At 38.7% G+C, this 12,110-nt stretch overlaps 1 protein-coding gene across 1 annotated transcript in view; it reads left to right on the top strand.

Moving 5' to 3' along the window:
• The window catches only part of LOC124554853, a 185,715-nt gene that overhangs the window by 25,710 nt on the left and 147,895 nt on the right, over positions 1-12,110 (top strand). Inside the window, exons 5-8 of the mRNA XM_047128520.1 lie at positions 1,279-1,359; positions 1,493-1,652; positions 1,831-1,875; positions 6,379-6,474. Coding sequence (XP_046984476.1) covers positions 1,279-1,359; positions 1,493-1,652; positions 1,831-1,875; positions 6,379-6,474 — 382 coding nt within the window. The remainder of the gene's footprint in view (positions 1-1,278; positions 1,360-1,492; positions 1,653-1,830; positions 1,876-6,378; positions 6,475-12,110) is intronic.

The raw sequence follows: 12,110 nt of genomic DNA, 5'->3' as shown, positions 1-12,110 counted from the left end.
TCGCTGTAGGTCTTTTGTGGTTCACCTAAATCACTTAAGGCAGATGTCAAGACAGTTCCCTTGAAAGAGACAAAGTTGATTTCCTTCCCCAACCTGACCTTGTGCTCTTTCGCTGATGACCTTGTTGTCAAAGAAACTTTTCATTTCTTCTTCCCTTTCAAAACGGAGGCTGCAAGTATGCGGGGAATCGAGTTAGCGTAGCGAATTATCATCTTACACAATTCAGGGAAGTTAGTGTTTGGGAGGGAGGGGAAGAAGGATGAAAATCAAAATCATATTGAGTATAAGGACTTGCAAAGTTTTAATTATTAATTGTCAGGTTCTGTCAGACTGTGCAAACCACAGCTACATAGTCATAGAACATTTCACTATATAATTCACATACTCTGTATATGAAAGTAAGTAAGTTACAAAATTAAAAATGTGTGGAAACAAAATATTGGTTATAGTTGATATAAATAAGTGACACATTCCAGCAGAAAGCTCTAAAATACTATGAGTAACTGGTTTTCAGGATAACAGAGGAAATCTGTTGACGTAAATTTGAAAATCTTGGACTTAGTACTAAAATTTTTCAGTTCTGTTGAAAGTGAACTGATAATGGAATCTGCAGAGTAGTGCACACTTTTCTATATGGTTATTTAGGAAGTGTTATCCAAATGAAAATCATTTTTTGTCAAGTGTTCCCAGTGTGATTGCTTCAGTTTCCTTTCAATAAATCCATATTTTTCACCAGAAATACCATAAGGCAGTATATTACAGGAACTGTAACATCAGAATTCTGAGACATCTGAACAACTGCTACATGAAACTCTTGAAATGATGTCACAAATGATTCTGACTGACATTTTCTGGGCTAAGGATGTTCTTTGTCAGTACGTATATTTGCCCTAATGTTATAGTACCATACCAGATAGTAATTGAAAGTAAGCAAAGTAAACAACCTTTTGCATTTCAGCATCAGTGATGATTGAGATTATTTGTACAGTAAAGATAGCAGCACTTGATCCCTGCACAACATTCAAAATGTCACACCTCCAAGGAAGCTTTTCATATTTCTTCAGCCATTGAACATTAAACATTCAACTTAATTGGCTATTTGATCATCTTTTGATGAAGTGTATGCACTGTGTGTTGTTGCAGTTAAGTGACAATCTGTTCTCTGTAAATTATGTTGATTTTTCAGATTTTGGATTCATTTGATGTTAAAAAATTACAGTTTTTGTATATGCTGAAGCATAATTCCCACAGTATAAGTTGTTAAAAAATTTCTTTCAGAAAAGATTTGTAAAAGGGCTACGCCAGTTTGGAAAAAATTTCTTCAGGATCCGGAAGGATCTTCTACCTCACAAGGACACTGTAAGTGAAAATTCCTGTCCATTATAATAGTTCAGTTGCCACAGTTCATTTAATACGAAGAGCTACATAAATTTTGTAACTATCTCAGTGAGAGTAAGACTATCATTGTGAAATATAATTTTTTTCTCTGCAGCCTGAACTGGTGGAATTTTACTATTTGTGGAAAAAAACACCAGGTGCTAATAACAACCGACCGCATCGGCGTAACCGCAGGCAGGGTTCTCTTCGGCGAATTCGAAACACAAGAAATGCTAGAGGGCAACCAAAGGAAACAGATGCTAGCTCTCCTGCAAGTAAGTTGTTATTAAATACTGGAATGTATGTTAGGAATCATGCAGTAATTTGGAATTTGTCACAGGATTGATTATTATTATTTGTAGTTGTCAGTATTAATAAATTTCTGAAATGATGAAGAAATTATTTTGGCATCTATAATTCTTGTATTTCTATGTTACCTCTCATATGTTGCAGCCGTCGGTGCATCAAGGCCATCACCACAAACTCCAAAGGAAAATGGTATGTTGCGTGTTTTTATTTTATGAAGTAACTGATGGTTGGGTGGTTTGATTTGACAGATCGATATATGTTGATTTGAGAATGGCTACTAGGTTGAGGATTTCTTAATAGGCAAAACTGTATGTTGTTTTGAGTAAAGAGTCGAACATAGATGTACACCACTGAAGTGTCATATGGTCACCGCTCGTTATGTTAAGTGGTAATGACTTGGCTGATGGTATTTGTCACAGTCTCAAACTTTCCACAGACAGTGATCCAGGAGGAAACATTAGCTGGAAACTAGATCACTCAGATATCCAGCCAGATCTTGATAAGATTTTAACATTGGACAGAGACTGCCAACGATCTCAAATTTTAGCGAAATTTGAAACCGTGTCCTCTACAGAATATAAAGTTACTGCAGCCTCTGACTATAAGTTAATGAATCAGTTGGAATTGGTTGTGCTGTGGGAATGTCTTTGAGGAATTGCCATGTAGGCTCAGTAGCATGTAATATAAATATCAGAACTCTAGTCATTGGTCACTGGGAAAGTTCCATTTATCTGTGGAAACTTGAACTACATTCACAGGAAAGCTGCTGAAGTGTGTGGGGCCCATGCCAGATGAGACTGAGTGGGAACATTGAACATTTTCGAAGAAGAGCTGTGATGGTAATCACAAGCTGGTTCAGTTTTTGGGGATGTGAGAACATACTTAAATGCTCCAAGAGCTAATTTTTAGAGTCAAATATACAAATAATTTTTGGCACACTACATACTACTCTTGTAGGGACCATGAAGATAATTGAACTCCAAGTAGCTCCCACGACTCAAAGTAGCAAGTAATGTATCATCTGTATGATTATTTGTAACTGGGGAATGAAAGAAACCTTACTGTGTGATGTAACAAGTAACCATATGTCAAATACCTTCTGAGGTTTGCTGAATATGATTGCAGATGTAGAACAATCAGTGCTTTTATTCTGCAAATACCTGCAACAGTAATGCAATACAATAAAAATTCAGTTGGGTTGGTTGGTTTGTAGATTAAAGGGACTAAACTGCAAAGTTATGAGTCTCTTTCAGTTAGGTTTTTGGAATAAAAATTTCACTGAAATGTGCTCACATCTCCTTCTCTTGAGTATGCTGAAGGAGAAGTTAAGTCAGATTCTTTGAGATGGAGAAAACAAAGTTCCACAGAATAAAGGAAGTGGGTGTGCAAAGCAAGTATCAAATTGGTTGTAGGAAAAAAAAAATCCGTAAGTCATTAGAAATGAACCAAATAAATTGGTGGCCTGCAATTTTTAATTAGAGCAAGAGTCTTGTAAATTAAAAATAAGTTATATTACAGAATTGCTGATAGAAGAAGAAGAAGAAGAAGAAGAAGTTACAAAAGGATGCTGTGGAACCAAATGAAGTGAGACAAAAGGAGAAAGTAGAGAGAGCGCAACAAACATGTTACAAATAGATAGTCTTTATGTGCAAGGCTAAAGGTCATATTAGAAATTATGTGTCCCATTTGCAATAATGAGAATGTAGATTTTTAATTCAGCCATCTCAGTCACATGAACATTTATTCCAGACTGTGGAGAAAAAAAGAGAAACTTCTCTTAATTCCATAACATTCACACTGACTGCCTCTGTCGGAAACCTTATTTCTCAACTGTGTATCCCAAACATATATCATTGTACACCTCCTATTCTTCTATTCTGCCACTCCCCTCAGAGTTTGTGATCAGCATTTCCACTCTTACACTGCTCTTCCATTGCATACATGATATGTCTGCAATCTTCCATATTATATGGATCATCTGATACTGAAGCATACCATTCACCTTTTCTTTTCTGTTAGGCAGAGTGCTGCATTTTTGTTCCTTTATTTCTGGGGCATTTCAGAACTACACGAAGTACTCTGTCATTTCTAGACTGTGCTTAAGTCATACAACAGTTTTTGCACCTATCCTCTTACTACCCATACTCATCTTGGATGTGCCTCATATTAGATCTTCACTCAACTGTAGTGTTAAGTCTTGGAATAGCTTAACTTTTTCTTGGGCAGATGGACTTAGGTCGTACAGACATAACGTACCTTAGAATACACTAGGCCATCTCCATAGATGGTAAGCTGTAATTAATGTTTGACTTTTGCTGCTCACTTGATTTGTTCCTTATGATAAATATTTTGTTAGGTATCTTCTATCTTCAGATGTGTTTAGGGGAAATATTAAAATTATTTTCAGGTATATGTTGCTGACATATATCACCATTGACAACATTTAAGAGGATCTGGTCACATTGCAATGGCATTGTCCGTATAGATATCAACAAATGTATTGGAACAGGTATGAGAAGGGAAAGTGGGCTATAATTCCCCACATTTAACTCCAATTACAAATTTATTTATTGCCATTTTGTCATTACTGTTGTTATTGATACAAATGCCATAATTTTAATATGTCGCTACTGATTATTTGCCTCTTTGTAACAAATTTTCGATAGGGTATGCATAAACTTTTACAAAAAAATAATGGAATTATTTAATATTACTCTCATTGCATAGTGCAGATGTTGACCAGGCAGCGGTTAGACACATGGACAAGAAGCCGAACATTGCAACTCAGATATAAAATTTGAATCTGCATGTGCATACAACAAATTGATCAGAATTTGTATAGGAGTTTAAGGAAGTTTGATACCCATACAGTATGACTTCGAAACGAAAATGTAAAATGCAGTTCACTACCAATACACTCATTGATCTTTTGATATTGTAATAAATGTATTTTTAGCTATTCTGCTGCTCCTTATGACAGTATTATGAAAATGATAGATTGCTACTCACCATATACTGGAGATGTTGAGTCGCAGACAGGCACAACAAAAAGATCGTTAAACAAGTGAGCTTTCGGCAAAAAGCCCTACTTTTAAAGAAAGCAAGTCACACACACACACACACACACACACACACACACACACACACACACACACACTTACACAAGCAAAACTCACACATATATGACCACAGTCTCTGGCTGCTGAGGCCAGACAGCCTCGTATGACAGGAGAAGCAATCTGGGTGGTGGGGATAAGGAGGAGGCTGGGGCAGGGAGGGGGACAGATAGCAGGAAAAAGAGAGGGAGGGGGATGGGAGCAGAAAAGGAGAGAAGTAAGGAGGCTGTGGGTGCCTTGGTGAAATAGAAGGCTGCATAGTGCTGGAGTAGGAACAGGAAATAGGATAGGTGGATGAAGGACAGTGACTAACATTGGTTGAGGCCTAGGGGTTTACGGGAATGTAGGATATATTGAGGCCTAGGGGTTTATGGGAACGTAGAATATATTGCAGGGAGAGTTCCCACATGCGCAGTTCAGAAAAGCTGGTGTTTGCAGTAAGGATCCAGATGGCACAGGCGGTGAAGCTTTCATTGGAGTAAAGAGCATTGTTTTCAACAGGGTGCTCAGCAACTGGGTGGTCTAGCTGTCCCTTGGCCACAGTTTGTCGGTGGGCATTCAAGCAGACGGCTTGTTGGTTGTTGTGCTCATGTAGAATGCAGCATAGTGGTTGCAGTTTATCTTGTAGTTCACATGACCGCTTTTGTAGGTAGCCCTGGGTTTGATGGGATAGGTGATGCTTGTGACTGGACTGTAGAAGTTGTTGATGGGAGGATGTATGGGACAGGTTTTGCATCTAGGTATATTACAGGGCAATGAGACATGAGGTAAGGCATTGGGTGTAGGGGTAGAGTAGGGACGCACAAGGATATTGTGTAGGCTTCAGTTAATAGTGCTATATGTAGCAGTTGAGTTGTTGTTCACACTACTGAATTTTGAAAATCAACTTTTATTTACCACCATTTCGAAGGAATTTTGTGATCATAAAATCAGTAAGACACTGTCTAATCAGTCACAGTGATCACACTACATATTGTGTTATGGATTAGAAACATTTTCATAACTTTTTCCAGTGTCACATACTGTTAATTCAAAAACATCATAAGTAAATACTTGATTGTATGCCTAGCCTGTTAAAATTGTAGATATTTTCAATGTGTGCTATAGAAAAGGTGTTTACTGTGTTTCTGTGGAAATGAACCAATATAAGTGTTTCTGACTGCAAATTGTGCAAATACTATTCACTTTTTCGCAGTGAAAACTGGTATTACTATTTTGAAATGTAAAATACATTTTTACATAGCAATTTGAACAAAATTGTCATAATTAAAGATAGTACTATGTATGAATTTATTTAAATAATTAATTATGTTCAGCTTGGTGGACATGTTTTACATTTGATAAAATTGATACAGCATGGCAATTAAATACATTTTTCATATTTTAGTGTAATTTTTGTGTGCTGGTTTTACACACAAGTTACTCCAAGTTTCAGCTGTCTCCTTCACATGTGTGATAAGATTTAAAAATTACTTTCATAAACTCTCGTTGCAGACTATTCATTCTAATAATTGTTATAAGTGCTACACATACATCACCATATAAGGAAATATTTGAAATTCCTACTTGTTTACAGGTGAAGCTAGTTCTGCAACTGATGAAGAGAACACAGAAGAAGATTCTGACTCGAGAGACAATGCAGCGTACCGTTGTCAACACTGTTTCTCCACAAGTAATTAATAAAACTTCGTGATTTTCTGATTTCTTTGTAGCTTGTATTTACATTGGTGTCCAGCATACTTTAACCAACTAACAAGAACATATATCCTGAAGAAGTGGTGAAAGGGCTACAGAATGGGGTTAAGTTCAATCATAGGATGTTTGACATATAAAAGTGCCCAAAATATGTAATTAGAAAATTTCTAGCGTGAAAGCTAAACGTATAAAAGGGTCACAAAAACAGAAAAACCCTTCCACAACAGCAAAACATTTACTAGGTGATTGGTTATCTTCAACTGCAACATGTGCTTGATAGTGTTGTGCCATAACCACTGTTATTTCTTTCATGAGCTATATTGACAGCCACTCCCATTTCAGAGAAAGAGCAGTGCAAAATGTACTGGAAGAGTGGCTTGTGGAATACAATCCATCTTGGTACTGTATCATAAATATGCTCTATAGGATTCAGATTTTAAGACACTACTGCCCAGTGCATGTCACAAATACATCCACTTTGCAAGCAATCCCTCCACCAGAGCATCTCACTGTGGACAAGCATAATCATTCATGAAGAAAAAGTTGGAACAAACAACATCTCTGAAAAATTGCTCAGTACCCCTCCAGCCACCAACTAAGGTGAGAAGCTAATTATACCCATTCGACATAATGTGTCTCCCACACCTGAATTTACCACTAGTTAACTATTTGCTCTCCACAGTATTGTTGTGACTGAACTGGCTAACACTTTCCCTTCATATGAATGTACAACAAAAATAATTCTGTATGCTGGGATGGGATTCATCTGTGAAGAGCACATTCCTTCATTGTTTTATGGTCCAAACTTGATGCTGACGATGCCACAATAAACCATCTCTGTAGTGCCTATGAGCACAACAGTCACAGCCTGACATCTGAAATACAGACCAAGTGAACTGAGCCTCTTATACGGTGTTTGTCAGGAAACTACAACTCCTGAGGGAGTTATTAGATCTAAAGATTGCTATCTTGTTGATATTTTGGGTTTGATCATGCTATGAAGGCCACATATACACTGATGAGGTGAAAACATTATGACCACCTTCTTAATAGAATGTTGGTCCAACTCTGGAAGATCAACACAGCAGTGATTCTGTGTGGCATTGAATCAACAAGTCTTGGTAGCTTTGTGGAGGTATGTGGCACCAGATCTCTATGCACACGTCACACAATTCCTATAAGTTACAGGCTGACGATATGTGGGCACGTAGCTGGCACCTGATAGTGTCTCATATCAGATAGTCGGATTCAGATCAGGTTAATTTGGTGGCCAATACATCAATGTGAGTTCCTCCAGAAACCACCGGAGCAGAATTCTGGCCCTGTTTGTGGCATGGACAGTTATCCTTCTGGAAGATGCCATTGCCATGGGAGAAGACATCCAGCATGAAGGGGTGCAGATAGTTTGCAGTAATGTTTATGTGGTTTGCAGCTATGGTGGTGCTTTGGAGTATTATCACAGGTCCCATGGAAGTCCAGGTGAATGTCCCCCATAGCATGTTTTGAGCAGCTGTTAGCCTGAATGGCTGTGTAACCAGACATAACTATCAATCTGTTGGAATGAGAAATCTGATTCAACTGACCAAGCAACACGTTTTCATTGAACCACAGTCCAATGTTGCTATCCTATGCCCACTCCATTCATAATTGGCAGTGTGTTTGGGTCTTTTGTTGTGGGGATCTATGTTTAACGCTGTGCACTGACTGGTGTTGCAGAGATCTATATTTAACAATGCACAGTGAGCGGTGTCTCTGGAAACAGATGTAGCTTCACCAGCATTATGCCCTGTTGTCAGATCTGCCGCAGATCAATGCTTATCCTGCTGTAGAGAATGGCCAAACCTCCAACGTGCACATTCTGTGATGAGGCATGGATTTCCAACACCTTGTCGCATAGTCGTGGTTTCACTGTCCTTCAACTACTTTCTATAGATGCTCATGGCAGTAACATGCAGACAGCTGACCAGATTTGTCCTTTCTGAGATGCTCATTCCTAGGTGTTGGGTTGTAACAATCTACCTTTTGTCAAACTCACTTATGTCAATGGATTTTTCCTTTTGCACCATGTATCGCTGCTAGAATGACTCCCCATTTGTCTCTGCTGTGCTTATATGCTTTCCTTACCATGGTACTAAAATGTAGACTTTCACGGTTGGAAATATCGTGTCCATTATAATTATCTGGGCTGTTATGCCGTGATCGGTTGATGAATTCTGTGTTGATTCCCAACGTTTCGTCTCCGACTGCGGGGCACATCTTCAAGGGGGTCCGTAGCTCGATGGAAGGTCCAACACACCCACTGGCTTGCTACTGACTGCCGCTAAATTCCGTGTCCGCGCGCTCCCACGCCGCGGCGTGACGTCACGTGTTTTGAAAACGCCAGTGCAATTGGCCGCTGCTCGTCGCCGTCGATCGCCGTTGCCATCACCCAGTAGTGGACGGGTGGTACACATCATCTTTAACACCGGCATCCATATAACGTTTAATTTCACGCCCTCCTCCTTTCGGTTGAAATTATTTGGGTGTTTAGCGATTTCGATTGCCTCCCTGTAGAACCTTTTGTAATATCCGCTTGTGGCCGCTAGTACTTGCGTCTCCTCGAAGCAAATATTGTGGTTCCCTGGCTGGAAAGCATGCTCCGCAACAGCTGATTGTTCCGTTTCTCCTCTTCTACAATTTCCCTTGTGCTCTTCCAAACGTTTAGAAACCGTTCTTTTAGTGGTACTCACATAAACATCACCACAGTTGCATGGGATCCCATACACTCCAGCTTTTTCCAATGGTTTGCAAGCGTCCTTGGCAGGCTTAAGGTATTCCTGTATCTTCCTGGTGGGCTTGTAAATTACGGTAATATTCCGCTTCGTCAAGATCCTCCCTATTCTTTCCGTTACATTTTTAACAAACGGCAGGAAAACCTTAGATTTTGCAGTAGCCTGTACGTCAGTATGATTTCTGCGTGGCTGCCTCAACGCACATTTTATTTCGGCGGACGAATATCCATTCTTCATTAGTGCATTGTGGAGATGTTCCATCTCAGCGTCGAGCAACTCAGGTTCACGAATGTTTCTAGCTCTGTCCGCTAACATCTTGATAACACCCCACTTCTGTTGTGGCTGGTGGTTCGAATCCCGGTGCAAATAACAGTCCGTGTGCTTGGGTTTGCGGTATACTGAGTGGCCCAATCTACCATTTTCGTTTCTAAAATCAAGCACATCGAGGAAATGTAATTTGCCGTCTACCTCCTCCTCCATTGTAAACTGAATTCTCATGTTTATACTGTTCAGATGTTCGTGGAACCGGCTTAGTTCCTCCCTACCATGTCTCCACAGCACAAACGTGTCATCCACGTATCGGAACCAAACGTTTGGTTTTTTGCTGGCAGTACCTAAGGCCTGTTCTTCGAATTTCTCCATAAAGAAGTTTGCAATTATGGGACTTAGGGGGCTTCCCATAGCCACGCCATCCGTTTGCTCATAAAACTGTTCATTCCACTTGAAATACGTGGTCGTCAAACAACACTTAAACAGTTCTGAAATGTCGGCAGGAAAAATTCGATCCAGCTGTTCCAATACATCATTAAGTGGAACCATGGTAAACAGCGATACCACATCGAAGCTGACCAATATGTCCTCCGGCTGGACCACTATGCCATTCAATCTGCTGATTAAATGTGTCGAATTCTTTATATAAGAGTCCGAACGGCCCATATGTGGTTTTAACAGTGTAGTCAAAAACTTGGCTAACGAGTAGTTGGGCACCAATGGCACTTAGTATCGGTCTTAACGGCACATTTTCTTTATACCTGCAACATGATCTAGAAAAAAAAATGCTTTTTTTAAGTGAAGCTTTTGCACTAATTTCACCATTTTAAATGCGCTAATTTTTGTGAAGCTGTTAGTATGGCTTTCTTTGAGGGTACTCCACTCCACATATTCTTAAAAGTGATTTCTTTTTAATAACACTTGAAAATTTGGTGGGTATGAGAGTTCATAGATCATCATAGTAACTGACACTAACTAATGATCATAGTAACTGACACTAACTAGATTTGAAAACAATGACTCTGTTTGTTGTCCTATACTTTCATCAGTGAGAAGTTGTGTCCTATCCTTTCACTACACCATATCTTACCTCCAACCCTCTTGACTTCATTACACTGACAGCTATTATGGACCATACACAAACAAGATTACTTCTGTCAGCTTATGTCCATATACATGCCCAGGCCCGTATGTAAAGGCCAATGGCTCCATTCCCACTTTATAATACATGTTTGAATATAAGTAAAGCACACAACAAGGCAATAAAACAATTTAAATTCAAGGTGGAGGTAGCCTGCTATCACCATGTATTACCATCAGAAGACTATATTTTCAGCTAGAAAGTTCAGAACTGGTTTTGTAAGGTATGAATAGGATTCTCTCTGTGGGAGCCCACAGGCTGAAACTGAAAAATATGTAAAAGACAATAGTAATTTTAAATAAATAAGGGGGACAATAGAAAAAAAATCAAATGCTACATCACTAATATGAAAAATTGTTTGGGAGAATGGACTCCACAAAGTAGGTGATCAAACAAGAAGTAAAATAAATCATTCTTCTAAACAATTTAATTATTGAAGAAAAGACTTTTTAATTTTTCATACCAAAGCTGCTATTAATTTATTGGCTGACTAGTTTTGGGCTTTGCAGATTTTTAAAAGCCATCTATTACAGAACAAAATTTTATGAGTGGGTGTGTCACATGTGGATAACAAAGGAATCAGTAATAATATGGTCCACACAGTAACTACTTAAGTATTTTGTATTCGGGAGATACTTGGTGTGTACAGTTCTAGTAATGTCAACACACTTTAGACGTGGCTCAGATCCATGTTAAAATATGTCACAGCCGTAATTGTACCTTACTGTAGCGTGTTAATGTATGCGCATAAGATATATTTTTCTTAATTGTGTTACCTTCATTATGCAGTATGATCTGATAAGCATGACAAAAACATGTCATATATAATGGAGAATTTGTTCCCGTTGGAGTTCATTGTGTGCCACACTGACATACTATGATATGTTATTTCCACAACTGCAACATGTTGTAATACAGATCTGAACTATATCTAAGAGTGTGATGACATAATATAACTGTCCACATCAAGTATATCCCAATTACAAAATACTTAAGTAGTTACCATCTGGACCATATTATTACTTATACATTTATTAACCATATTTGACACATCCACTCACAAAATTTTGTTCTCTGTAACGGGTAGCTTGTGAAAATGACTAAGGTCCAAAACTAGTCAGCCAATACATATGAGGGGCATTTTGAAAGTCCATGCAAAAATAAAAACTACCTGGGGTAAACCATTTTCATTTTTCGACATAGTTTCCTTTTAGACTTAAACACTTCATCCAACGCTGTTCTAATTTGTTGATCCCTTCCAAATAATAGGAATTGTCCAAGTCTGCAAAATAGCTATTAGTTGCTGCAATCACCTCCTTGTTTGAATAAAATCTTTTTCCCACCAGCCATTTCTTTCAATTGCGGAACAAATAGTAGTCCGAGTGAGCCAAGTCTGGAGAATAGGGGGGGATGTGAAATGAGTTGGAATCC

This window comes from Schistocerca americana, chromosome X, assembly GCF_021461395.2.
Source record: "Schistocerca americana isolate TAMUIC-IGC-003095 chromosome X, iqSchAmer2.1, whole genome shotgun sequence".
In the NCBI taxonomy this organism is placed as follows: domain Eukaryota; kingdom Metazoa; phylum Arthropoda; class Insecta; order Orthoptera; family Acrididae; genus Schistocerca; species Schistocerca americana.
Note: the sequence above shows the minus strand (reverse complement) of the source record. Positions and strands in the feature narration are given on the sequence as shown.